Below are 25,462 nucleotides of genomic sequence, written 5' to 3'. Positions count from 1 at the left end.
CTACTCATTGCGAAGGCAAGAGGACATAGATCATCAGAGCAGATAAACTGGATATCTCCACTGCGGCGTGAGTGAGGACGGCCGTGCACAATATAGATAACATGTCTTCTACCTTGGGACTGTGCCTTGGCTACTTGACATATTCTGGCCATTCAATGGCCGGGCCATCCATCGCTAAAACCAACCGAGTCAGAGCTTTTGTGCTGCGCCGCAGTGCTGTTATCTGTACCAGCGGCTGGCGCACGCTCCCTCATTTTTAACAGGACAGTGGCAAGCGCCTCGTCGTCACCTTCTTTTACGAGGAGCTACTTCGCTTCTTCGGAGCGACCATTCGCCAGGAGAGCTTTATAATCAGATTCTCGGTCTGGCCGTACGTCCTGTGACAGTTCATAATCGCCTTTCGAACGCTTGGCAGCTGTTTCATCATGTTCTCCGCCGATTCCGGTCCCAGATTCCACTGGATTGAGCTGCGGCGCGGCCTTCGAAGAGCTTCCCTCAGTCATATGAACATGAGCATCTAATCGTTCGGATGTGAAGTAGCCGTTGTTCTTAGTTTCAGCAGTTACAACCGGATGATTTGCGGCGAGTATATCATGGCTAGTAGGTGACGGTTGGAGGGAAGATAGCCTGCCAGAAGATTTCGTCTTGGAGATCTCATTGGCGACGGCCGAGACTTCGGTTTCTGGTATGCGCAATGCGGGAGCGGTAGCTATGCCAACATCAGGCGAGTCGGATGTGGATGTGGAAAATGCTCGACTTCGACTTTGCCTTCGACTTGAGTTGGCCTTATTGACTGGTAAAATCTGATTCGGTCGCGCAGGCAGTGGCGGCGGTATTTTCCGGGATCGCAGGTCGTCGTCGGCCAAGGACAGATGTGACCCATACGCAGCTACATTCGAGGGCTCACCAGACTCAGCTGTGGTAGCATCGTGGATGCCAACTTGTCTTGATGGCATGGTATCAGACCCGGATTCGCTAATTGGCACATCGTGGACGTTCGGTTGTGAGAGACCACTGTTCTCTTGCCACGGCTGAAACTCCTCCTCGGTGGCTGACAGTGCCTCTTCACTTGCAGACGAAGAGACACGTTGCACCACTGCTTGTGCGTTTCCTTTGCTTCGTGATTGCTGCTCTGAAGGTTTCGGCGGAGTACCCGTGGAAGGCACTGCTCTTCGCCGAAGGGCTCCAGCCCCACCCCAAATACCTTTCTGTGGACCTGGAAGCGGTTGACCAGGCGGCGGAAGAGGCATACCGCGACCGATGGGCTGCTGAGCCCCCACGTCTTGACGCTTTTCTGGTCGGGAGATGCCGCCTCTATTGCGTTGTAATGCATTCCAGCTCCAGTTCTTTGCAGCTGTCGTTGCATTGACCGTCGCTGCAAGAATATATGCTTTTCTGCTCTGAGACTGCACATCTGATTCGCTTGATGCAGCAGTCGACTGTATTGACACTGTACTCCGAGTGGATGGCGTTGGTGTGCCTGACCCTGTAGTCGAAGAAGGATCGTTAAATTGTCCGCTGGCAGAGCAATCTTCGTCGGCCACACTGGTAGGATAACTGCGACAGGCCCCTTCCTGACTCGATCTAGCTGAGATCTGTCCGTCTAACTCAGCAGCGGTGGGAGCCGTGAGCTGCTCCGCTCGACTTTGGAGCTCTCGTAGTCCTGCAAGAGCATCTTTCTGTACAGGAATTTCAGTCGAACCCTTGGGTCGCCACAGCTTCCTAGATGGTTGCGCTCGCAGCGAGGCATCGTCACCTCGTACTGGCTCCACATTTTGGCCATCTACGGCAGTAATTGGGGACGATGAGACGGAAGGCGTTCGTAAGGGACGAGGAGGACGTGGGGACCGGTCTGAAGATAATTCCGGCGGCATCGTCGAGGAATGGCGGACTTTGGCTGTGTTGAGCGTAGGATGGGCATCAACTCCCGTAGAGGCGCCGTCTGCAAGGTCTGGTACAAGATCGGGCAACGATGTGGAATTTTCATTGCGCTTAGCGAGCGTATCATCTGGCCGAAGTTGGGCGTGAACATCAGGAGCACCCGGATCACTCCACAAGCCTCCTCTAGCACACGTGCCCACGGTGTCGGAGAACGGCATGGGGATATCGTCCCAATTAGGCTTAACGAGGCCTTCTTTGAATGCAGTTCTCAACCTTTCCTCGATGGCCCTCAGCACGAAGCCGTACGTGATTTTCCTCTCACTGACCACTGGCTCGACACGTACATCTAGCTCAGGCACGTTCTCAAAGCAGAACCAGATTCGATTCGAGGGAGGTGGCTTTATTCGAAGGAGCATAGTCCCACTGATACGCTGCACGATCGTCTTCAGAGCCAAATCGACCGTTCGTACCTTGAATCGCGTGCCGAGATCCAGCTTAGCAACTGCAAGAAGTGTCACAGAAAGCCGGCCATTGTACTTCACATCTGCAGCTAATGTCATTTCTCCGTCAATATTCAGATCTCGCAGTCTCAGATTCGAGAACACGGGACCGGCATCGCCAAGATTGATGGACTGCACTAGCAACGAGGGTATGAAGGCCGGCTTCTGAATGCGATTGAGTTTCTTCTCTAGCTTGGCCCGGACAAAGCCTGACAGCGATGGGACGCGATGTAGTGCCAGAAATAGGCGGCCAATGAGCGCGTCAATGGCACGTGACTCCGCTGTCAGAGAAGAGGAGTGCAGGGAGGACTGCAGCTTGATCAAGGCATCTGGATCTAGGGCCCTCGGCGTCGGTGGGCGAACGCGATTAGATAACAGGGCATGATAAAAGTCCTCTTTGTCAATATTGGTCGCGGCGAAGAGATAGAATGGCTTTGCAGATGTCGGGGCGGCAGCTTGCATTGCTCCCTGGGGGAGCTCCACAGGCGTGAGCACGATGGCGGTTCTTTTGGTGAACAGGTCGGCTTCGAGGATCTGCGACTCTTCGCAGAGACCTTCGTTGTGTGGGCCAGCCTGCAACGAAACCTCGTGATGTGCGAGGCTGAGGACATGCTTGACCTCGACTTGTGCTGGCGAATCATAGAGCATGAGGTGCCCGTGGCGCAGGACAATGTAGAGGAGATTGGCAGGAGGCAGTTTACGACGAGAAAGGGAAGAGTCCCCATCAGGATCCTGGAGCAGAGACGTTGTGCTGCTCGTGCTCTTGCTTCCTACGAAGACGGAGCGGTACACGCTCTGATAGACCGACTCGGCGGCAGTGCCCCCCGCGGACTCGGTGCCTGTCAGGCCTTCCCCGCCCGAGCCCCCTTTGACGCCTGCACTGCTATTCTGTCGACCATCAAGCGCGGTGAGAGCGGCCTGGAAGTCGTAACGTCGGAGGACAGCATAGGTGCCGCTGGCTGCTGCATCCCCTGACAGCTTGCCGAGACTGGCTGCCTTCTCTTCTGCCCGCTCTTTGCCCTTGTTATTGTCCGCCTGTTGCTCCTGTTGCTCGTGTGCAGTAAGCTCCGCCGAGGCAGCTCGCGGAAGTAGATACCACGCCGGTATCACGATGGCCGCAATGAGGAGTGGGACGAAGGTCAAGCCGCCAAGCACGTAGGCGAGCAGAAGCGCGCGGAAGGCCATTATGAGACCCGTTCATCTTGCTCGGCCGGCATTATCTTCCTACCAAGTCGATAATGGCACGTTGCAGGAAATGGAGAGGGTTCATGTGACGACAGATCAGACATGGATAGGTAAGGTCAGGTCAGCTAGGAGGTAGAACGCCGGGTGGATTATGGGTAAGACGCGACATCACGAGCGATCACGACGTCATGTGCCGCTGCCAAGACAGAACCCCTTAGAGCTTAGGTAAGTAGGAGGTATACCTCCAGCTGTTCTCATAATCCCATTGCATCGAGGCTGAATATGTATGTATCTGCATCGACTCCGATATCACTACCTCTCTCTACTGTATACATCATCCTCGACTCACAGGGAAGCACAGTCTCTCAAAGAGCTGCACTTCCCACTGCTCAATGCAGAGATTGCTAGGACCCTTTAATCACACTCCACCTTCCACACACACACACACACGCGAGACAAAGAGACATCTGGTCTCGCCCTTTCCGCACTGTCTGTCCCCCATCCCGAGCTGCCTCCCACAAACTCTTCAATGTCGCTCTTCCACTATCATGTCCCATTCCGCCATCAGACAGCAGTAGAGGCCTTCCATGCTCGTGACTGCACATCTACCCTCTGCTCCCATGAAATCCATGCCACCCACGAACTCGTCTCAGGTAGAGTGCGCATTGATTCCATGCTGCCTCCTCATTTCCATAAGTGCTCCATCTTCAAGTTGTCGGTCGGCCATCAAGGAGACAAGGCGCTAAAGCCGTCAGTCCCACAATCCCATTGTCGCAGTGCGTTGCAGAGAGGATTGCCTGACTCCCAAAGTAGAGGTATCGTTGACAGTGAAGGTCAATACGGCTGCACGCCACTGTGGCCAAGGTTATAAATTACCAATTGAAGCTACACGGCAGGGTTAAGGACAAACCAGGTTTGGTATAGAGAGAGCCAGGACGCCAGCATTCTGCAGTACCTAAGGTACCTATGTTGGAATGTGCCTGATGCGAACCATGAACTTACCTGATCGTCAGAATTGGTCAATTGTTAAAGCCACCGTAATGGACCCTTTTCAAAGCGCTAATGTTTCTGGGTAGGTAGCATTGCGCACTTCTAAGGCATACATTCCCTATTCGATCGCCTGGCTTAGCCACATTCCATCCAGAGTCAACGCAATTTAACCCGAGAACAAAGGTGGAACAAAGGTGTCACACGAAGACCGTCGAATCTTTCTTATGACTGCTTTCGGACTGTGCGAGCTGTACACACATTGATCAACCTCAATTACGATCCCGCTGTCTTCAGCGCTTGCTTTCTTCCACAGCTTTCCGCGCGCAACTCCACTTTCCTCTCCAGTATCTTGGTCGCTATGATACCCGACTTGGAATTCCCATTCCAAGTATGATTCACTAGAGCGGTATTGATCAGTATAGTTCAAGGACGAAGCCAATGGCTAACAACTCACAGAAGAGTCCAATCTCAAACATCCAGAGATCCAAGGCCCGACACAGCAGGATCTCCTCCGCATCGTTGGGCTGACCATACTTCGTCGCGAAGTCTGCCAGAGTTTCTCTTGCCTCGAACGGAAAGACGGCCTCTGACAGCGTCTGCGGAGGGACGCAAACGAGGCCGCTGTTGTAGGCGAGACGGTCTACATTGCGGCAGAGGTTGCGTTGGTGAGCCGAAAGTAGCAGCTCGTAACAGACGTCGGTCATTTCTGGATGTCCTAACGTCGTCTGGGCCTTGCTAACTCCGCTGATAGCTTCTTCTTTGGGGAGATTTGGATCTTGCATTCTGCAATTGAAGTGCTTGAAGAGCGCGCTAGTCGCGGCCTGCTCCTCGCGCCAGAGGTGCTCCAGCTGTTGTTGCCCCTGCTGCTGCATGAGCTCATAGTCGCCGATATTGCGCACAATAACTCGATTTGCCGCTGGAAGACAGGGCGGCACACTCTCAATCTTGCGAAAGAGGTCGCAGAGCTGTTCTTTTGCTGTCATCGCAGCAGGACTGAGCTCGCGGCGCGACATTGTTGATTGGCGGTGGTTTGTGTATGGCGAGGTCGAGGTTCGCGACAATCTCCGGAAGTGAGTCCTCTCCGATGGTCTGCTGCTTAGTCGTGGTGTGCCCCGAATTCGAGGAGTACATGTAGCTGGGTCCATGCTCTCTGGTGCACGGGCCCCTACATGGGCTTTTTTTCCAGCCTCCTCAGTATTGGAAATTTCTGTACTTGAGGAAAGTTTTCTTGCACTCAAGTTCTAGATTACTACACCCACTTTCACACAATCCCCAACACTATCACCACGAACGCAAACAGAAACACAAGGTCAAGGACGCAGAAAGTAACATCATGGCTACTCAGGTCACCGCCCTTCCGCAAACACACGGTGGTCACGCCGAGGCACTTCAGCAAATCTTCGACATCTGCGACGATGTCAGCGCGAGGTTGAATACGCCCGACCAACACCTTCCTGTGGAAGTTCCAAGTAGCATTCTGCCAGACAGCGCGCTCTTCGAAGTACTCAAGGCACGCTTGGAGTAAGTAATTCCTTTTCCCAGTATTGATGGTTCATCGCTGACGTTCAAAGGTCAATGACGGGCATGCGCTTCACTCTGTACACAAGCGGCGCTGAAGGTACTTGGTTCTTTCCTGCCGCTGCGCCCATGTCTTCTGAGCCACCAGCGAACTCGGTCGACAACGCAGTCGGCCTGACTGGTGGAGCGCAATCACTCTCTGCAAGCACACCAGGCACCGGCGATGTCGCATCGACGAACAAGAAGATCCCACGTCCAATGAACGCTTTCATGATCTACCGTCTCCGCCACCACTCGATCGTTGCAGGAGAGAATCCTGGCATGCACAACAATGACATCTGTGCGTACTCCACTTTATAACCAGCTTAACAGCAGTGCTGACATCCTACCAGCGAAGAAGATCGGCCTTCAGTGGCGATCCGAGAAACCAGAGGTCGTCGAGGCGTTCAAGAAAGAGGCTGAAGACCAGAAGCGTCAACACGCCATCGACCATCCAGGCTATCGATACCAGCCACGCAAGCCATCCGAGAAGAAGAAGCGCATGACCAAGAACAAGTTGGCCAAGCTGGCCGCGGAGTCTGGCAGCACCAACCTTACGATGGATATGACCAATGTCCCAGCCCAGCATGCCAATGTTCCGGCCCAGCTTGCCAATGTCCCAGCGCAGCTTGATCTGAGCGATCAGCTCTACGATCCGCTTGCTGGTGAGCAGCTCAGCTTCGACATGATCCCTGAGAATTGGGACTCTGCCATCGTAGCGAGGTCTTCCCCCCTCGATGGTTCCAACTATGGCATCAGCAGCGATCTCGCTGGTGCATGGGCCAACGCAGCCACGTTCCCTATGGCGTCGCAGCCTGGCACACAGCAGGATACCTCCGACGCCGAGCAAGAGCGCCAGAAGATCCTGGATGCCGTGTTCGAGGCGGCAGCCCGACAGTTCCTCAACTTCGAAGAATTTGGCGTTGAGGGCTGCTCATTCTAAGGGCCCCCAGTCTGTCGTCAAGCAACATCGCGAGGGGCAGCTGAACGCCCTGTTCGAGTCGGATGCCGACGCTATCATCAAATTCGACCCACTTGAGGTTGAGAGCTACCCATTCTAGACGATGGGTACTGATTGAAGATGCATAGTCTTGTTTGTAATGGTGTTCTTTGAAAGCGTAGCAATAAAACTGTAGACAGCCGTTGAAATGCTACTTTCAGCTTAATAAATTCCTTGATTTCCCGCTCCCACGATGACGCCAAGCATTTCAATATTCAGGTCGTCCCACATTCTGTTTTGCTCAGCACTTTACACTTCACACCGCTTTCGAAACCACGGCAGTTCTGCAAGCTGCACCAGTACATCGAACTCAAGATGGACATTCTCGAAGCAAACTTCCCTCACCTGTTCCCCCCTAAGCAGCCTGGTCAACAGGTGCCTAAGGTGGAACAGGCCAATCTTCTCGGCGACCGCGGTGTGGCTAACGGTGAGCGGCGGTCAACATCACACCCGCAAGATTGACAACTAATGTGTGACAGATGAGGCATCGCCCTCGCGTGCCGCCCGGGAATGCGACGAGGCATTCATCGATTGCTTGCTTAATCACCTCAAGCTCGTGGACCTCAAGGTCCTCAAGTTCATGGATCCTCGCGACTCCAATCACGACGGAAATCTGGAGGAAGCCCTCGTTCTCGCCAGCCAGATCATACCAGAGGTTGAGAGGCTTCGTTCGCATCCTGAGCTGTTCTCGAACGAGTTGCAAGAACACCACTTTCTGATGAAGGCTGGTCAACTGGCCTACCGCAGTCGCGAGCTGCTCGACCTCAGCGAACAGCTCGGCAATCTGAACCCGCCTCTTCACAAGCAGAGGGACGGAGCAGCTGCAGACTCGTCCGCAGATCCTCAGACCAAAGTCAAGACGAACCCTTGGGCCAGATTCGCGGAACCAAGCGGATTGAAAGACCTACCCTTCGTCAAGGAGGTGCAGAAGGACCTTCCAGACATGAAACCGGTCAGCGGCTGCGCCTTGCCTCCGGCCATGGTGATGATTGCCGAACGCAATAAGAAGAGACAAGACTGGTACATGGGCACTATGACAAACCCGCCAGCAGATGTACTGGCACTTCAGCACAATCTTGGCGACTTGGTCAAGAATCTCCATGTTGTACCTGGTCTGGAGGCTACCCACCAGAGGGGTATCCCTTTGCAACCTCCCATGATAGAAGAGGTAAGACTTCGTAAGTTTTCGCGCGCTCGATCGTAGACTAATGCATTAAACAGAAAGATGCGTTCGACGGACGGCACGCTCAAATTTCAGAGATGGGTCGCTTCATGGCACACATGGAAAAGGACGTCACCACCTTGCCAGGTCAAGCTCAAGCTGGAACCACATTCCGTACCACATTCCTGTCAGAGGAAGGCAAGCGCGCTCGCAAGGAGGCTGCCTTGGCCAAGGAAGATGAGGAGGACTACCCCGACCTCACGTAAGATCTCAGCACAAAGCATGTGTTGGTCTGAGTCGAGCTCTGAGGAGGACCGCGAACGCTATCATCGAAGAAGGATTCTTCTCGCCCACGACGAGCGTCACCACGTCCTAGACTTTACTGTCGCAAGGCCAGAACACCAGGAAACTGTTTGTGCAATTGTATAGCACAGTCCCAAAATCGTTGTACACTGTAATCCGCATGTTCTCACTTCATGTCCCAATGTGATGCCAGTGTGGTATTGCTTCCCGCCATCCTAGAGCCCATGACCGATGCTGCCTTCTCGTGAAGCTGCACATCCACGCGAGAGAACTGACATTCCCAGATTCTGAAGCAAAGAATACACCAGAATGCTCGCAATATGCCATCAAACCAGGGAACGGCACATGGGAAACGGCAGAGCGAGGACGAACCAGCCGTCAAATCTGCGTGCGCTTCAGCGCTGGCTTGAAGACGAAGGAAAGCAGTTCAGATGCCAGTACACACGACTAAAGCATCCGCGTGAGGGCGCGGGCGCAAGCAATATGGCGAAATGGTATGGAACCCAGCACTTTCAGGAGAGGCGGCGAGACAATGATCACGCTACTGGCGAATGCAGATACCACAGCGCAAAGAACTGACAGATGAGCAGAGTGCCAGATGGACGAGCGACCGCCTCCTTCCTGACCATCTCCCTCTCTCCCATCTCCCGCGTCCATACCACAACTTCCTCAGGGCCTCAGGCAGAAAGCGTCGGATCACAGACCCATGGAAGCGTCCAGCACTCAGGCTCTCAGGCACGTCTGCCTCTCGGACGCGAGATAACGAGCACACCAGCGCTGCGGCTGCGAAAAGCTGTGGGATATGCAGCACGGGCGTCGTCCAGCCAGCAATTACTTGCAGATGGTCGTCATGGTAGCTTCTCGAATTCGTGGGGCCAATCACAGCAGTTGCAGCGTGCATGTGTAGCAAACTAACTTGAATAAACGGGGTTGGGAGGCGGGTTTCCTCGGCGACGACCGGAGGCGAGACTTGCGGGCTGCCATCTGAACTTCACTTTGAGGTCTTGGCAAAAATGCTCAAAACCTATACATCCCAGAATTCACCACAACCACGACGCGCTCGACTACTGATGGATGCTGGGGCGTATGATTCGAGGGTGAGGATTCCTAATATCTGGTTCTCTTTCATGCTGTCGGAACGGCTGAGGAGATATGACGCCGGCCAGATATGATGAAATGCCAAGAGATGACAGCAATGGATGAAGACACGATATGCTGGAGACGATACCACCAGGAGGAGATAGCCTGACCTCGATTTTGCTGGAGGCCAACGTCCCGAGAGGCCTCGCGCAAAGGCGATCGAGATATGGCGGCCGAGCCGAACTGGTTTGGCAACACCACCACCGGGATAGCAGCAACGCAACGGCGGAACAGTGCAGCGACTGTGCCATCTGAAAGAGCGCACCGATATTGACTGTCCTGGAACCTGGCGAGTGTCCTCGCAGAATGATACTGGAGTTGTGGTGGTCGAAACTGAACGGGATTCGTGACACTACAGCCAACCACAAGCATTGAGCCACATGACAGACCAGCAACTAGCATGGGCTTGTAGAGCACATCCAACTGCCTTATATGCCTGGATCCTACATGGTCCTGCATGTTGCCTTGCAAAGATATGGCTATGGAGACCAAGCCTCATTTGCTAGACCATGATCGGCGACGACGACGACGGCAGCGATGGTACAACCGATTCATCAGAGGTTGTAGAGCACGTCCAACTGCCTTATGCCACTGGGTCACAAGTGGTCTTGCCGCTGCTGCTGTAAAGATATCCGAGGTGGGAGAAAGCCGGATTTGCTATACCGTGCCCGGGAACGACGATCAAGACGGGACCGGCATAAGCAAATCACAGGAGGTTGTAGAGCGCATCCAGCAGACTTATACCACTGGGCTACATATGGTCTTGTCGTTGCTGCTATACAAATATGCGTGGTGGGAGGAAGCCGGATTTGCCATACCATGCCCGAGAACAACGATCAAGACAGCGCCGGTACAAGCGATTGGCCAGAGCTTGTTCGGCACATCAAAATGTCTTACACCACTGGGTCCCATGTGGTCCTGCCATTGCTGCTGTACAAGTATGCGTGATGGGAGGAAGCCTGATTCGCTATACCGTGCCCGAGGACCATAAGTAAGACAAGACCGGTACAAGCGAATCGCTGGAGCCTGTTGAGCACGTCCGAACAACGTATATCACTGAGTCCCATATGGTCCTGCTGCTGCTGCTGTGCAAATATGCGTGGTGGGAGGAAGCCTGATTTACCATTCCGTGCCCAAAAGCCACAATCAAGACAGCGCTGCTACAAGCGAATAACTGGAGCTTGTTCAGCAGTATCGATTGCCTTGGATCAGGAAGCGCGATGCACATGCGCCACCCACGTTGTCCATTGCTGCCGGGTCCACCAAGACCGAGTTGAGCAAAACTTTCATCATCCGAACACCAGGTCTCAATCGCCCCATAACAGCATGATTACCACGTGAGGGATTCTGTCTGATCCAATGTCTGCACATACTGGAAGGGTTTGATCTCTATGTATGGACCTGCGCTCGTAGAGCTGAAGCCTTTCCTGCGAGCTATGGACGATACGCCATGAGGAGAACAGAGGATCCACCCAGGAGACTCTAGCACTTGAGGCGCAGCATGAAGAGATTCACGCGCGAGTGTCCCGTGTTGGTACGGACAGTTGCCGTCGAGGTGTACCCAGAGCCAGCGTGGAAAGGAGAACAAGTCAGGTCTTGGCAGTCGAGACTCGATGAAGCTACCAAGACAGTGGAAGGTGTGCAGGCTTGCACTTCGCTCTCGGGCACATGCTTATTGGGGCAGAATACAGCGATGTGTCTCAAGACAGTTTGAGATTGGGAGACCTTGACTTCGTACTCGGATATATGATGAGGCTCACCAGATCCACATGTCCAGTGAGCTCGCTGGTCCCAGACGGAGAACAACGCAACTCGATGATTGCTTGAGCCAATAGCGACTCATGTAACATGTCAACCATCAGGTATCCGAGACCTGGGCGATGGCCAATTTCCTGAAAGAAGCTCAGTAGATTGCCTGGAGAAGCTCCCGAGCTCGGCGACAGCCATCTTCGGACAAGCCTCAATCGAGGTCCTGCTGGCAAATCCATGGCGGGAACTTCTACGAGGGAATCAGGATCCCAGACATGGGCAATGGAGCTGGGATGGAAAGCGGCTGATTCGCCTCGCGATCGTGAATCAGTGGCATTGAAGTTTTTGCGAAATGACCTGGAGCTTCCCGCGACAGACTGGATGAAAGCTGCAAACATCATAATGCTATCTCAATACTCAACGTATGAGAAGATGGGCCGGTATCCAGAACTAAGGAGCGTAACCACAGCGCCCGATGTATCTTTCGCAGACCGCCAAACAGACCACATCTGCTCCTCGGGCATCCCGAACTGCGCCGTGTCTCTTGTCCATACCCGACTACAGTACACTGAGCGCGCTCCCATCTCTTTCATGGCCTCTCCCCATCGTCCAGCTCTTTCTTTGGCCTTTGCGCTCAGCGCGGAAGCTCAGGCGCAGTCCCGCGCATCATGATAGCGCGGATGGCTGAGACCTTATGTTCGGTCGTTTGATTGCACATGGCCAGTGTGACAGCGCACTTGTTCCCATCCGAGACTTGTACCATCGTATGGGCCACGCGAAGCATCGTGCGTTACCCGTGTCGACGCCAAAACGCAAGGGAGTGGATGGGTCGGTATGGGCGTGAGGAATGAAGTCTGCCACGACGTCACGTGCTTAGATGCAGAGTTTTGACAAGCTCGACTTCATTCGTTCCTCTCTCTCTCCCCTTTGCCTATTCTTATCATCGTCTATGCGTGCTTCGTGCTGCTATCGATAGGATATCACACGCTAGCCACGGCACACGAGATCTCTCTTCCCCCGTTGTCCCATCTGCCACCGGGAGAAGACCTGAGAGACCAGATTCGCGCCGGGTCAGCTACTGTACTGTACACTTCCGTCAAAAGGCGCGACCACGGTCTGCTGCTGCTGCTGCATGTCCTGATGGACCATTATAAGTGAGCTTCAAGTCCCGACTCCGCATCCGATGTTCTGTCCAATATATATTCATTACGCTGCATCCGACCTAGTCCCATCCCACACTCTGTCGGGCTTTGTTCACTGCACAATCAAAGAAGGGTCTTCTGTTGAGAGTCCGTTCCCACATATCCACGACCTTGAGACATGCTGATCTTGGCTCGATGAGTATCCTTGAGCTACGCAGGGAATGTCAACATGGACTAGTTCTAGTCCCTTGGCATCTGCTGATGCAAACATACCTAGGATACATTATCCCTTAACCACATCTGGGCAGCTTTTGACTAGGGATACGATGAGCTTTCCTCGGGGAGCCGCTCGGCCGACATCCGCTCACTATACAGCTTCTTCGCGCATCGGACTTGAGTCGGATTAGCTGGCCTTGGAAAAGTGCCTAGGTGTGTTACAATCGTTGTTCGCCGATGGATTGCGTGGATTGACTCTAGCTTTCACTTGGAACGCACCATTCAGGTTTGATGTGCGAATACGTTGTGAGAGACTAGTTCACTTCTGGGAGAAGTTCTTGCTTCCCCAAAGCAGGGGGGCATAGCTGCAACTGAACCTAGCACAACTACTGCAGCGTTCGGATCGAACCATCACATGCCGCGGCAGCGGCGCCATCTATGATTAATCCTTTCTGTGATCTGTGCTCAAAGTTATGCTTTGGGCAGGACGAAAATCTATTCCCGCTACAGTAAGTCGGCCAGGAGATTGAAGATGCAGAGTTTAAAACAAGACTTTTCTCGTGGCAGCCGAGTGCTTGTGCCTGCTGGCGATATAACGATCAGCGAAGCCGGACGCGTGAAATTGAAAACCTCGTCGGGGTTCTTGATGCATGGCAGGCTCCTCTACGCAAGTAAGGTATCATCCATACTGTGCAGTACATACCTCACTGCCAAGTGCCCATAGGATCTCTGCGGGTGGATGTGATATGTGACCGGGTTAAGCACGTAAGCGCGGCGATAGAGCTAAGGGCTGCTATCTCACTTCTCGCCATGTGCACCAAGAAGCTGTCAAGTCCACCTAAGGTCCTAAGGTGTGCATGCCAAGGCGGGATACCGTATAGGTGAATTGATCTCCGTGGGAGCACAAAATCATTCACTCGCCCCCCACGCTTGACTTTATTGCTCAGCCGCTCTCTTCTGGATACAGCGAGCGAAGAAAAAACAGAGTGTTTTTCATATTACATATTTCAAACATGTCAGACGACGCCTTGTCAACTGAGAAGCAAGACAATCGAACAACGTTGGGATCAGCCGATGGCGTCTCCTCAAGTTCAGACGAAAAGTCTCCGTATGGCATTGTGCAAGAGGAAGAAGATGCTGTAGTTCAGGATTGGACGCCCGAAGAAGAGCGCAAGATAATGTGAGTTTGGCCTTTCTCCAGTCTGCCATCTTCACTGGCATCATCGTCATCATCATCATTTGCTGACGTCGAGCAGACGGAAGGTCGACTGGCATGTGTACCCGATGCTGTGCCTCGTCTTCGGACTTTCTCTCGTTGACCGAACGAACATCTCGTCAGCTTTTATCGCCGGCATGGACGTCTCGCTCAAGTTGACTGGGGCACAATACAATGTTGCACTTCTGGTCTTCTTCATTGGATATGGTCTTTTTGAGGTATGAAGCACATTTCTTGTCTTTGGGCACAGGCTCACGCACTGTCATGTACCTGTTTGTTTTCGACGACTTTACTGAGACTTTCCTGTATAACAGCTGCCTTCCAACTATGTGATCCGCCGTCTGGGTGCTCGCTCCTGGATGAGCTTTTTGATCACGTCCTGGGGAGCATGTGTGCTTGGTATGGGATTTGTAGACCACTGGTCGATTCTAGCAGTGCTGCGCGCCTTTCTGGGTGTGTTTGAAGCTGGTGAGTACAGTTTTCATGATATGTATACAAAACCGTGAATACTGATTGTTGAAAAGGTCTATTTCCTGGTGCCATTTTCATCATCGGCTGCTGGTATCGACAATATGAGATCGGAAAAAGAATCTCGATCTTCTACATGGCGGCTCTGATTGCAGCTGCCTTTGGACCCATCTTTGCATATGCTCTCGCTCTCATCGATGTCGGCGATGGAAAATACTCTCAAGGCTGGCGATGGATCTACGTAAGTGTTCTAGTTCAGATTATCATCATCATAATCATCATCTTTCAACATTGCACGCAGTCAGCTCACATGGGAAATCGCCCCACTCCAGATCATCGAAGGCATAGTCACCATTGTGGTCGGCATGATAGCCCCCTTCTTCCTAATCGAATTCCCCGAACGCGTCAAATTCCTCACCCCACGCCAAAAACACATCGCCCTCGAACGCGTCCGCCTCGACCGCGCCGCAGGCGAACGCGTCGTAGTCCACCTCACTATGAAACAAACTCTCACCTCACTCCTCGACATCAAAATTGTCCTCTACAGCATCAACTACTTCATCGTCGCCAGCAGCGGCTACTCCCTCGCCTTCTTCTCCCCCATCATCCTGCGCGAAGGTCTCGGATTCTCCTACATCAAAGCCCAACTCCTCTCCTCGCCACCCTACGTCTTCACCATCATCGCCAGTCTCGCTTCGGCGTGGATTTCCGATAAACAGCGTCTTCGCTGGCCGATCCTCAACATTCAATCTCTCGCTGCGATCATCGGTCTTCTCATCATGCTCTATACTACTCCACCGGGAGTGCGATATTTTGGATTGTTCCTCGCGACATATGGAACGCAAAGTAATGCGCCCGCGACGCTCACGTATGGACAGAATCAAACTGCCAAGTTGGAGAAGAAAGGTGTGGTTGCTGCTGCGATGATTAGTGCGGGTGCGTTGGGTGGAGTGTGTGGTTCGACGATTTTTCGAAAACAGGATGCTCCGGATTATTTGCCGGGAATGTGGGCGACGATTGCGATGCAATTGTTACATTTGATCTTGACTTTTGGCATGTCGTGGCATTTTAAGAGGCAGAATGCACGGGCGGATAGGGGCGAGGTAGTGCTAGAGGGAGTCGAGGGATTCCGATATGCGCCGTGATGGGGAGAATTGGAGCGAGGAGGAGTCGATATTCAATGAACAGGATAGACGCAAGGTTCTTGGTAGGGTTTCAAATGGTATACACATTATAGAACGAAGAGAACGATTTGTTCGAGCCTCTTGGCCCAGAGAAGTCTCCCTGGCGTCATCAAACTCTGCAGGCGCTGTTTGGTATCATTTCCTGTACAAAATGTTCCGCCAAGTAATCGGGCATTACCAATACCAAGCCCATGTACCATCTGAAAGAAAAACAGCGAGCAAGCCCATTGTGGAACTCACATCATCCTCTGCCAAAACGCCATCGCTTCATAATAACACAGAGCACAAAAGCTGAGAAACATTAGCATCGCACTCTTTTACCGCGGAGTGTTGTTCGCCCCACCGGGCACGTTCTTCTTCATACTGCCATTTCCAGCAGCAGAGCTCCCGATTCCACTATCTGCAGTAGGAGGAGGAGGCAACTCTTTCATCTCAACCGCTCTTTGGGCGCCACCATTCGCCTGCTGCGGTTGTCCAACTCTTCCGCGAGGAACACTAAGCCTCTTCTTCAAGCCTTCCACTCGACTCTGACTTCTCTCTGCTTCCACTCGGGCTTTCTGCTGACGCTGAGCTTTCGGCAAGGTATGACCCAGTCGGATGTCGCCATGTTGATATGCTTTCTTAAATGACATATAACTTGGTGGACGAGGGCGACCGAGAACGGCAATCCAGTTTTTGAGCATGGAAGCTTGAGAGAAAGGTCGATGACGGTCTTTGGGGAGGAACTTGTGGCTGTTGAGGTATTCTCTGGTGGTTTCGCCTCGTGCGATGAGGAAGAGGTGATAGCCAAATAAGCTCCCAGGATATGGTAGAGCGAGAACGGCATAGATAAACATGGCGAAGGCAACCTGTTCTTGCGTACGTCCTGAGAGTGCGCTGCCGAAGGATATTCCGTGCTGATTCGCGTACGTGGCGATGTGGGTGATGGAGAATGCGATCAGGAGGAGAGCCATGATGCTGCCAAAACCGATAAAAGCGAAGAAATACCTGTAGTTTCTTCTGCCAACACAGTTGTTCAGCCACACACAATGATGGTCCTGAGTTTCAATGCAGGCGTCGCAGACTCGACAGTGGTGGGCTCTCGGTGGACGCCAGATTTTGCAAGTCTTACAGTACTTCGTCGGCACTTCCATGGCCGTGGTCGCACTATTAGGTCCTGCAGCGCCCTCCTCCGCAGCTTGAGTTTCCAGATCGGCTTTCATCTTTTTGGATGGGAACGTCTTCACCATGACCCATTCCGTCGTTGGTGGACCCACGGTTAGAGGATCACGCTCTTCGTCCGCGTTGGGCGGGTGAGGGTGCAGGTTCCGGGGAAGAACGGCTGGATCAGAGAGTGCGGCGTGCGCAAAGGCGGAGAATGTGATGAAGAAGATGTAGGCGAAGATGATGGGCAACGCAGGTGAGACGTTGTGCCAGAGCCAAGGTGCTGAAAAGCCGAAGAAGAGAGCTGCTGGGAGCACTGTGAGAACGAACGTGACCAGGTTCAGAGGTTTCGCCCTGGTATTGAGGCATCGTCCTAAGCAGAAGAAGAGGTAGTTGCCTGCGTAGTATTGGTAATTTCTGCCAATTCTGGAACCCGTCGACTTCGGGAATAATTTGGCTGGGGATGCGTCCCGCTCCTTGGCATTGAGGTTGGGGGATGCTGGGTTGGAAGACAGCTTCTCGTGATCCCTGGTGGAACGCCGGTGCTCATTGATTTCTCTTCTGCTCCTGTTGGATGCCCAGCCTAACGAATCTCGCAGTGATCGGGGGGATTTCGGCTTGGAGTCTACGGTCTGTAGTTTCTCGCTCGTGTGCTGTCGTGAATGCAATGGAGTCGTACTATTCCTCCTGACCATACTGTCCGGACCACCGGCTATGAATGGCGCTCCACTTGAAGTCATGGCCGCGGAGAAACCTCTGCCTGCAGGTAATGGTGGCGCCGCCTCTCCGCCCCTCGACGCCGCAATGTCGCGGGCGGTATTCACTGAAGCATCACTGTAGCGCTTTCGATGGCCTGGAATTTCGTCTTCCTCCTCGTCGACACTGCGATTGATACGATGCCCGCCTTGAATGCTGCTTGGAGGCGCGACGTGCTGACCGCGCTGAGCTTGTAATCGCTGTGAGCTCAATGGGCGAAAGAAGCCCTGTACCGATAGAGATGGCACATGTGTGGGCCCGCTCATCCCTGAGCCTGGCCGTGAAATGTCTCCCTCTCGCCGACTGAAGGGTCTGTAACTGTAACTACCACGCTGCAAGGCGGACGCCCCTCCCACGGTAGCGGACGCTCTGCTAGACGTGCGTGGCCAGCTCTGACCGCTCGTCGCATCACTTGTTGGTCGCGCGGGCGGCAGTCCTGGCTCACCAACTGGGCCTGTCGTGGACAAGACGCTCAGCCTCTTGTTGCCATCAAACTCGGAGGTGCCATTGGAAGATGCAGTGCCCGGTCTCTCGTCAGTGCCGCTCGGGAATGGGTCTCGTGCGAGGAAGGTCGGGAGAGCGGAGGAGTTGTCATTGTCATTGACATTTGGGCTGGCGAGGTGGGCCATGTTGGCCATGTTGGCGGCGTTCGTGCTCGCGGCTGTGGGCGCAATGGCTGTCCCTATCGAACGCAACCAGTGTTAAACGTGCTGAGTTGCAAAAGCAATGGTAGGGCGAGCGGACGGGCGATGCGTTGCGATTGCTATTCATACTCCGCGAGTCGGTGTTTCAGTCGCGCTGGAGCGTCATTTCACTGATTCGTGTTGTCGTCGGAGGGAGCAGAGCAGAGGAGAGGTGAACAGAGGATGGTCTGCATATCGCGTTTGTCTCCCCTACATGCACCATTTCCCCGAGTCATTAGTACGAGGCAAACGGAGGGGACCAGACCAGGGCGGACCAAGTTGACCAACAGTAGGCATCTGTAGGCATCTTAGTGTGAGAGAACACTTCGGCCCGCAGAGCCGCATTAGAGCACTCATCCATCCTCCATTGGCTTGACATCACCTTCGGAAAGATACGCACCCACCTCTCCTCTCACCTCCGCAAGATCGCCTGCCACAATGTCCTTCATCGCAAAGCGCGCCGCCCTTCAGGCCACCCGTGCCGTCCGCCAGCCCACCCTCCGCCGCACATACGCCGACGCCCTCAGCAGCGCCGAGCAAGCCGAGAAGAAGAATGTCCTGGCAAAGGGCGCTCGACGGGATCCCGAGCTCTACGTACGTACACGCCCATTTCCCACCAACCCTCTCAATATCTCTGCCAAAGGAACAAAACTAACTCTGATGCTCCTCTTCCCAGATTCTCCTAACAATCATGACCGGCGCTTTCGGCCTCGCAGGCTGGCATTTTTCGCGCAACCCAACATCCTCCTCCTCCGAGAACCCTGTGGCCCAAGTTGAGCACTCCGAGCCGTGGAAGACGGGCAAGGATGCGCGCTATCAATACCACCCTGGTGGAGACCCGAGCAGGGGAAAGAAGGATGCCCCCAGCGCGTTGAATGAGGTTATTATCCCGAACGTGAACTTGCCAAAGGTAGGATGATGCTTATACTTGATATGGAGAGAAGCTCGGGAGTGGACTGGGCAGAGAGCTAATGCTTTGGGAACAGGAACTGCACGAGAAGTACAACAAATGGGGCAAGGAGGGATACTAGATTGAGAGGGATGAGATATTGATGGCCTAGAGAAGAAAGAGTAGCAGGAAGGATTGTATATACAGTATGGAGAGCATATCTGATGCATTAGACTGAAGCGAAGAGCGTCTGCTTCGAGGAAGTGCGTATCCAGAAGCAGTCCTATCTGTTCCATTCACGTAAGTTGAGCAGTTCTCCTGTTTGAGCATGGAGCAATACTCCGTTGCGAGATATGGAGCAGTTAGGCTTCCTCTATCCCAAGTGGGTTGGTATACTGACATGGCATGAGCTTGCGCGCGGCCAGCAACGCACACCATGCCTCTGGAGGTTGATCAAGTTGGCTTGATTAAGAAGGCGACTACAATATTATAACCCTTACAGCGGCATGTTGGGAAGCCCACCTTAGACTACAAATCATCTGGCCATTCCGGGTCGATCTCTTCAATACGCTGCGCCACCATATGTTTGAGCTTACCTGTAGGCTCAAGACTGGAGGCTGCCGCGAAAACATCTTGAGGTTCTCGCACCACAAGTACCTTGCACCATAGTCAGATTCGTTGGCGCAGCCATACTGTAGTCCGAATTGAATGAGCCCGATACTGAACTGCTTATTAGCACTCTCGCTGAAATCTACAAGAAGATCGAGCGCTTTGGAGCAACAGCTAGGTCCTGCTGTGCGAGACTATGGGTAGCGGTCGCCCGGCTTCACGCGCAACTGAGCGATATCCTCGTGGCCCATTTTTCGGAGAAGATGGGTGATGCCGCCGCCTACGGTTCCACTACCTGACATTTGGCTGCGCGACTGTCAATAGGTCGGCACACATATCGGACCGAGGCATACCATCACTTAGATGTCGTGGTCTCTCGATACTGGCACTTTAAACGTGGATTGCTGGTGCCGAAATCTGCGTTGCAGGATTTGAGGATGCAGTAGAAGGCCTAAGAGACATCCGGAAATAGCGATTGAGAAGTCTCACGACAACGAGCGCTTCGAGACATCGGCCTGGGACCAGCCAGGCGTAGGAGCAACAGACCAGTCAGACAGGACAGGAACTCTGGTGAACATGATCTGTACCCGATGTGTTTTCTGCGACATGGCCTCCTTCCTCGCCGCGCCTCTGGAACGCTCCTGTGCTCATATGCCATTTCGCCGTTGTAGGCAGGTACAATGATCGTCTCTCGGACTCTACACTTCAAAGTGCTCTTCTGCTTTACAAGACCTCGTGGTAACACACATACACTCACGGACACATTTTCAGACAACACATATCATTCATCGTGAAGCCATTCGTTGGTATCATCTTATAGGAACCTCACGGGCTAGGATACCCGCAGAAGGCAATGTCGACCACAGCCATACTTCCAGTGTTTGGCCCGGTAATCGCTGTCAAACGTACATTGTCCGCCCGTCGCTGAGAACTTATCCATAGGAAGAAGAACCAACACAGATGCTCGGATTGAAATGGCTACGTAGGCTCGAAAACCATCTCTGCACGTGGCCAGGAAAATCATTGCCATGGTCCAATGAACAGCTGCCAGCTTGGTGCTCTCGAGGCTACGATCTGGTCGTTGCATTTCGGGAATCCTATGTAACATGGTATTGCGCCGAATTCCGCAAACAACCATTACGTCGAATCGAAGTCGTCTACCCATATCATTCCACGTCTGACAATCCATTTGCTTCAGCCATAGCGATTCGAAACGTCATCAACGTTCAAGTCTGGGAGTGGAGGCGTCAGCCTCTTTACGTGGGAAATCCAGATCACGCCCAAGTCCACAAACTCTTGGACCTCGTGGAAGCGGGGCAGAAGAAGGGGGACTGGATATGTGCGCTGCCTTCAGACTTCCTGGATGTCACAGATATGGTGAACTACGTGCCCTTGGACGAACTCAGGAGTATATCGCGTGCGCGTCGTAAGTTCGACCTGGAAGTTATCAAGAGGGTGGGAGTCGACGCTTCTCGGCAAGATGAGAAGCGAACGAGGGAGCAGATGGCGAAAGAGGGGAAATGGTCGGAGGTCGTGTACGAGCCTTACGAAAAGCTCATGCGGAAGTACATGGGCAAGGATGAGTCTTGGTCTTACCGTGTCGTGTTGTCGAAAACCCCAAACCCAAGTACCGGCTACTAGATCGCGTTTTGGGCTGGGACATTCACTTTGGCATAAGCGAATATGGGATGCGTTCCTGCGGGATCGTGAGGGAGAATCTCAAATCTGTCAGTCTTTTGGTTGCTCGTGACATCGGCCTGGTCCTGGATGTAGGTAGTCGTAGATTAGGTACATGTTACTTTCTCTCTATCTCACTACATTACTTCCAGTATCAAATCTCACTTGTCGTTTCGCACTGTTTGTTTCGTCTTGGTGCTGCTCGTGTTACATCATCCTGCACTGTTGTCGCTGTGTAGAGTGAGTGAGTTCATGTTGACTTCCAATTACTCAGTAAGGTATATGGTACGTGTATCTAGCAAGCAGAGACGATAACAAACAGGAAAAAAAAACAAAATAACAAAAAAGAAGACTGGACGATTGGAAGACGAGAAATGCCAGCTATTGTAGACCTACCTCAGCTACGTTACAGTAGATTTCGAGTAAACTAATTTGCTGCAATATCAACGTGAAGAAAATGAATGGTTTTGATATATCCAGCTTGAAGGGAGGGGACGCCCGCTTGTGACTTCCATCGTGTTAATTCGTACTTACGCCCCCTCAAAGAAACATCAAGATTGAGGTGACATTATTGGTCACAAATCACCATCACAGCGAGACTCACACGGGCGAAATTGAGGGATAAATTAAATAGAAGACCAATCATTGAAGTGGGTAAGTCTACTAGTAGTACGTACGTACGTGCCAGCCTATGCCTGCCGCTTTTCGCAGTTACGCGCCGGGTTGAGTGCCTCCTCGTACGATGAACTTATTCTCATCGATACACCGCAGCTCACATCCCGCTTGGCAAGGCATACGCCGGAGGCTTGCGAATGCAACGCTACATTTTGCCAGAACCGCTGTGAGCGTGCAAAGGACCTGTGGGGGGACCATCTGGAATAGTAGCGCTGTGTCGGCCTACATGTATTTGTGAAACGCCAATTTTTCCATACTGCTCGGATGTCATCTTCTTCTCTTGTGCCGCTTGGCAAGGCATACACCGGAGGCTTTCGAATGCAAACGCTACATTTTGCCAGAACCGCTGTGAGCGTGCAAAGGACCCGTGGGGGGACCATCTGGAATAGTAGCGCTGTGTCGGCCTACATGTATGTGTGAAACGCCAATTTTTCCGTAACGCTCGGATGCCACCTTCTTCTCCTTCTTCTTTTGCGGGAGTCCCGAGAACCGTCCGTTGTTGCGTCTGTCGCAAACTCAAGAACGCTTAGCGAAGTTGAGGGTGCTCTGCTTCAGACTTTTCATTTTACCGCTGCTGACGCTCGAAAGAACTTGCTTGACTCTATCACGCATGCTCTGCGAATGCTTTGGTAGCTTGTCCGTCTTGGCAGCTTGCTCGTCATCAATTTGTTCGTCTTCCTCAGTGGTAGCACCTCCAGTAATTCGTTTCTGCTTGCCTTGGCTGCTAATTTTGGTCAAGTTCGTACCGTTTGAGCTTGTGAGTTCGGCGGCAAGAGAGCTAGGGGCAGCAACAACGATGTCTGAGCCAGTGTCCTCTCCAGACTGAACCTCATCGGCGCGCTGAGTATCCATGGACTTCTCTACAGAGACAGTGGTCTTTTTATGGATGCTGGTGGTGCCGCGGCGACGCGAGCTTGGTCGCGATGAAAGCTTCGAGGCTGGACGATGCTCGACGTCGACTTCACGACGGTCTGGAAGATGGAAACGCTTGGGCCCCGATCGTGAGAGGTTTTTCACGACTTCAGTCTTGAGGTCTTCGTCACTCTCGTCTTCATCGTCAGCGGGATCCTTTGTGTTCTGGTCGGCTAGAATGATCTTCGTGCGTCCTGATGTAGCCTTCTTGCGACTGGAGCGACCGGACTGTGATGCAGGCACGGATGGGGATGGTGCAGCTGGAAGGTTGGCAGACGATTCTCCCTTTCTCTTAGCCATGCGAAGGGCGCGGTCGGAGGTCAGCGCAGCCTCTTGCTGTTTGCGCGCCTTCTCGGCAAGTTCTGCTTCTGCTTCTTCCCACAGGCACCAGCCACGCCAGCTGGGGCCACGTGCAATCTGGGCTTGCTTTTTGGCAGCCTCGACTTGCGCGCGCTGTTGCGCCTCTTCGGCCAGTTTGCGGAGGCGGGCCTGCTCTTTCTTGTTGAGCTTCTTGATCTCACTCTCGGGAAGACGCTTTCCCAGGTAGCCTCGACAGTGTTGGCCACCGCAGTAGCACGCCTGCCTGTGGTCGCTGAAGTTCTGGAAGTTGTAATCGTAGGTGAGCTCCTGTCCCGTCATGATGCCTGCTGGTCCGGCATAGACGCCAAGTCGTGAGACTTGCCCGACTCTCGTCATCTTGACTTCACAGTTGGGGTCGCAGGAATGATTGATGAAGCGAGCCTCGCTGCCTTTGTTTCCGTCCAGGATGAGACCATTCTCCATCTCCATCACGAAGTAGTTAGTCGCGTTCAGATAGGTTGTCGCCATTCTCTCTTGGCATTCATCTTCAGTAATGATCTCGCCGGTGTACTCCATGATGAGCTGGCCGGGCTGGAATGGTCGGGCTGCGCGAACGCCATGCCCACGGTTCTTTGTTTTGACAACCTCCACGCCGATGTCGTAGCGGCCGCCCTTCGTACGACGCCTCTCGAGCTCGGAGAAAGGCCTGTTGCTGCAGTTGTCCGGCTCAAGTCTGCAGTTCGACTCATCACACTCGTATCCCATGACAGCGTTCAGGCAGCTTTCGTCACATCCCGTCTCTGGCAAGCAGGTGCAATATGAGACGTAATCCTGATTCTTGTTCTTCCAGAAGGCCTTTGCATCGCCGATTGCACGATTGTTAGTAACAAGCGTGAATTTGGGCGGCTTCTCGGCCATTGCGGGGTCCATGTTCGGCGCGAAGATGTCGTATGGTATGGTGAAGGACCGTTCTCTGTCCAGGTAGCTGAACATTGGCAACCCGAAGCCGAGATGGTTGGTCTTCGGCTTTGCATCGTTCTCGCCAGGCCCAGCAGGTGCTGGAGCCGTCGCACGGCTCTTTTGCAGCTTCCTCTTCTTTGGCGGCTGGGAGAGGTCAGCCTCGGGCTCCTGGCCGACGTACAGGCCCCCCGTCTGCCACTTCTTGACGGACAGGCCGCCCGAGGTCTGCTGCATGGGGTTGGCAACGTGAGAAGGGGCGAGCTCCATTCGAGCGGCTTTTGAGGGTCTTGTCGTCGGAGGTTCCGCCGAGGGTTTCGTGCGCTTCGATGGACGTGAAGCAGGCGCGGTTGCGGGTGCGGGTGCGGGAGTGGGAGCAGGCGTAGAAACGTCGAGGTCGATGTCGTCCAGGATGCCGCCTGGACCCGTGTCAAGCTCCTTCAGCAGCTTGCGCTGCTTCTGCTCAGCCGGCTCCTCCATCGCAGCGAGCCTCTTCTTCCCGGCCTCGTAGACGTCGCGCGTACGCTTGCCGAGCACAGAGGCCGCTTTCTTCGCCCGGCCGAGCACGCTGGGCCGCCTTTCCACCCTCGTGGCAGCGGCCTTTCCCGTGACTTTCGGCGATACTGCCACTATATTCTCCTCCATCTCGTCGTCCAGCTCCATGTTCATGTCTCCGTTGTCGAAAACGTCGAGCTCTGTGTCGACGCGGTGGTTCACGAGTGTCCGGCCGGAGAGCCCCGAGGCTTTGCGAGATTTGCTGGCGGTGGCTCCGCTGACCTCCTGTGCAGTTTGCGCGTCAAACAGCTCCTTAACGTTGTAGTTGATCGTGGCCCGCGAACGTCTTGCACGGCCGCCGCCGCCGAACGCGTGCTCGTGCGTGCTACTACTGTCGTCTCCTACACTGGTTGGCGGTGTCGACGCTGCCAGCTGCTCAGACGCATCGTCGACATCCATTGCTGCTGGATCGGAGAAGGATTCGGTATGGGTGGCCATTTCTATCACGTCTTTCCGCCCTGAGTGTTATTCACCTGCGGCCAAGCCTCACGAGAGACGCGCCTGGTTGACGCGAAAGATGTGGGGACGACCCAGCGAGTTTCCCGTCGTAAAAATGCCTCTTTTTTGCTTGAGAATACAATATATCGATCGGCGCCCAAGATTTCGTCGTGGA

At 53.5% G+C, this 25,462-nt stretch overlaps 11 protein-coding genes across 11 annotated transcripts; 6 read left to right on the top strand and 5 right to left on the bottom strand.

Moving 5' to 3' along the window:
• Positions 1–61: 61 nt before the first annotated feature.
• SEPMUDRAFT_152383 (uncharacterized protein) lies at positions 62–3,659 on the bottom strand. Its single transcript, XM_016907415.1, has one exon. It carries the CDS (start codon positions 3,564–3,566, stop codon positions 306–308), a length of 3,261 nt encoding a protein of 1,086 aa, XP_016756219.1. The 5' UTR covers positions 3,567–3,659; the 3' UTR covers positions 62–305.
• Positions 3,660–4,829: 1,170 nt separating this feature from the next.
• SEPMUDRAFT_121594 (uncharacterized protein) lies at positions 4,830–5,569 on the bottom strand (the record flags this gene model as incomplete). The annotated part of the gene is made up of 2 exons (XM_016901698.1): positions 4,830–4,954; positions 5,011–5,569. 2 exons carry the CDS (start codon positions 5,567–5,569, stop codon positions 4,830–4,832), a joined length of 684 nt encoding a protein of 227 aa, XP_016756218.1.
• Positions 5,570–5,670: 101 nt separating this feature from the next.
• On the top strand, positions 5,671–6,456 carry SEPMUDRAFT_152382 (uncharacterized protein). Its single transcript, XM_016907414.1, has 2 exons — positions 5,671–6,077; positions 6,128–6,456. The coding sequence occupies exons 1-2, from the start codon at positions 5,890–5,892 to the stop codon at positions 6,432–6,434; spliced, it is 495 nt and encodes a 164-aa protein (XP_016756217.1). The 5' UTR covers positions 5,671–5,889; the 3' UTR covers positions 6,435–6,456.
• An 816-nt stretch (positions 6,457–7,272) lies between these two features.
• SEPMUDRAFT_152380 (uncharacterized protein) lies at positions 7,273–8,687 on the top strand. Its single transcript, XM_016907413.1, has one exon. It carries the CDS (start codon positions 7,694–7,696, stop codon positions 8,315–8,317), a length of 624 nt encoding a protein of 207 aa, XP_016756216.1. The 5' UTR covers positions 7,273–7,693; the 3' UTR covers positions 8,318–8,687.
• An 806-nt stretch (positions 8,688–9,493) lies between these two features.
• SEPMUDRAFT_152379 (uncharacterized protein) lies at positions 9,494–10,245 on the bottom strand. Its single transcript, XM_016907412.1, has one exon. It carries the CDS (start codon positions 10,175–10,177, stop codon positions 9,704–9,706), a length of 474 nt encoding a protein of 157 aa, XP_016756215.1. The 5' UTR covers positions 10,178–10,245; the 3' UTR covers positions 9,494–9,703.
• A 1,405-nt stretch (positions 10,246–11,650) lies between these two features.
• On the top strand, positions 11,651–12,261 carry SEPMUDRAFT_152378 (uncharacterized protein). The gene has a single exon (XM_016907411.1). It carries the CDS (start codon positions 11,705–11,707, stop codon positions 12,137–12,139), a length of 435 nt encoding a protein of 144 aa, XP_016756214.1. The 5' UTR covers positions 11,651–11,704; the 3' UTR covers positions 12,140–12,261.
• A 1,577-nt stretch (positions 12,262–13,838) lies between these two features.
• On the top strand, positions 13,839–15,654 carry SEPMUDRAFT_136899 (pantothenate transporter; the record flags this gene model as incomplete). Its single annotated transcript, XM_016902811.1, has 5 exons — positions 13,839–14,005; positions 14,082–14,259; positions 14,356–14,509; positions 14,566–14,750; positions 14,842–15,654. The coding sequence occupies 5 exons, from the start codon at positions 13,839–13,841 to the stop codon at positions 15,652–15,654; spliced, it is 1,497 nt and encodes a 498-aa protein (XP_016756213.1).
• Positions 15,655–15,721: 67 nt separating this feature from the next.
• SEPMUDRAFT_152377 (uncharacterized protein) lies at positions 15,722–18,392 on the bottom strand. Its single transcript, XM_016907410.1, has one exon. The coding sequence runs from the start codon at positions 18,228–18,230 to the stop codon at positions 16,011–16,013; it is 2,220 nt and encodes a 739-aa protein (XP_016756212.1). The 5' UTR covers positions 18,231–18,392; the 3' UTR covers positions 15,722–16,010.
• A 291-nt stretch (positions 18,393–18,683) lies between these two features.
• SEPMUDRAFT_94820 (uncharacterized protein) lies at positions 18,684–19,442 on the top strand. The gene is made up of 3 exons (XM_016910646.1): positions 18,684–18,869; positions 18,952–19,185; positions 19,262–19,442. The coding sequence occupies exons 1-3, from the start codon at positions 18,714–18,716 to the stop codon at positions 19,304–19,306; spliced, it is 435 nt and encodes a 144-aa protein (XP_016756211.1). The 5' UTR covers positions 18,684–18,713; the 3' UTR covers positions 19,307–19,442.
• Positions 19,443–20,626: 1,184 nt separating this feature from the next.
• Positions 20,627–21,414, top strand: SEPMUDRAFT_121587 (uncharacterized protein; the record flags this gene model as incomplete). Its single annotated transcript, XM_016901697.1, has 2 exons — positions 20,627–20,662; positions 20,716–21,414. The coding sequence occupies 2 exons, from the start codon at positions 20,627–20,629 to the stop codon at positions 21,412–21,414; spliced, it is 735 nt and encodes a 244-aa protein (XP_016756210.1).
• A 1,030-nt stretch (positions 21,415–22,444) lies between these two features.
• On the bottom strand, positions 22,445–25,454 carry SEPMUDRAFT_152375 (uncharacterized protein). The gene has a single exon (XM_016907409.1). It carries the CDS (start codon positions 25,285–25,287, stop codon positions 22,642–22,644), a length of 2,646 nt encoding a protein of 881 aa, XP_016756209.1. The 5' UTR covers positions 25,288–25,454; the 3' UTR covers positions 22,445–22,641.
• Between the last annotated feature and the right edge of the window lie 8 nt (positions 25,455–25,462).

Source organism: Sphaerulina musiva (assembly GCF_000320565.1).
Source record: "Sphaerulina musiva SO2202 unplaced genomic scaffold SEPMUscaffold_13, whole genome shotgun sequence".
NCBI lineage: Eukaryota > Fungi > Ascomycota > Dothideomycetes > Mycosphaerellales > Mycosphaerellaceae > Sphaerulina > Sphaerulina musiva.
The sequence above is the reverse complement of the archived record's forward strand: the minus strand, read 5'-3'. Positions and strand labels throughout refer to the sequence as shown.

Bases quoted from the DNA above. Each gene is read 5' to 3' on its own strand.
- SEPMUDRAFT_152383 (XM_016907415.1), bottom strand. From the start codon at position 3,566: ATGGCCTTCCGCGCGCTTCTGCTCGCCTACGTGCTTGGCGGCTTGACC.
- SEPMUDRAFT_152382 (XM_016907414.1), top strand. From the start codon at position 5,890: ATGGCTACTCAGGTCACCGCCCTTCCGCAAACACACGGTGGTCACGCC. The intron at 6,078-6,127 runs GTAAGTAATTCC...TGACGTTCAAAG, and splicing joins GTACTCAAGGCACGCTTGGA to GTCAATGACGGGCATGCGCT.
- SEPMUDRAFT_152380 (XM_016907413.1), top strand. From the start codon at position 7,694: ATGGATCCTCGCGACTCCAATCACGACGGAAATCTGGAGGAAGCCCTC.
- SEPMUDRAFT_152379 (XM_016907412.1), bottom strand. From the start codon at position 10,177: ATGCAGGACCATGTAGGATCCAGGCATATAAGGCAGTTGGATGTGCTC.
- SEPMUDRAFT_152378 (XM_016907411.1), top strand. From the start codon at position 11,705: ATGGCGGGAACTTCTACGAGGGAATCAGGATCCCAGACATGGGCAATG.
- SEPMUDRAFT_152377 (XM_016907410.1), bottom strand. From the start codon at position 18,230: ATGGCCAACATGGCCCACCTCGCCAGCCCAAATGTCAATGACAATGAC.
- SEPMUDRAFT_94820 (XM_016910646.1), top strand. From the start codon at position 18,714: ATGTCCTTCATCGCAAAGCGCGCCGCCCTTCAGGCCACCCGTGCCGTC. The intron at 18,870-18,951 runs GTACGTACACGC...TCCTCTTCCCAG, and splicing joins GACGGGATCCCGAGCTCTAC to ATTCTCCTAACAATCATGAC. The intron at 19,186-19,261 runs GTAGGATGATGC...CTTTGGGAACAG, and splicing joins CGAACGTGAACTTGCCAAAG to GAACTGCACGAGAAGTACAA.
- SEPMUDRAFT_152375 (XM_016907409.1), bottom strand. From the start codon at position 25,287: ATGGCCACCCATACCGAATCCTTCTCCGATCCAGCAGCAATGGATGTC.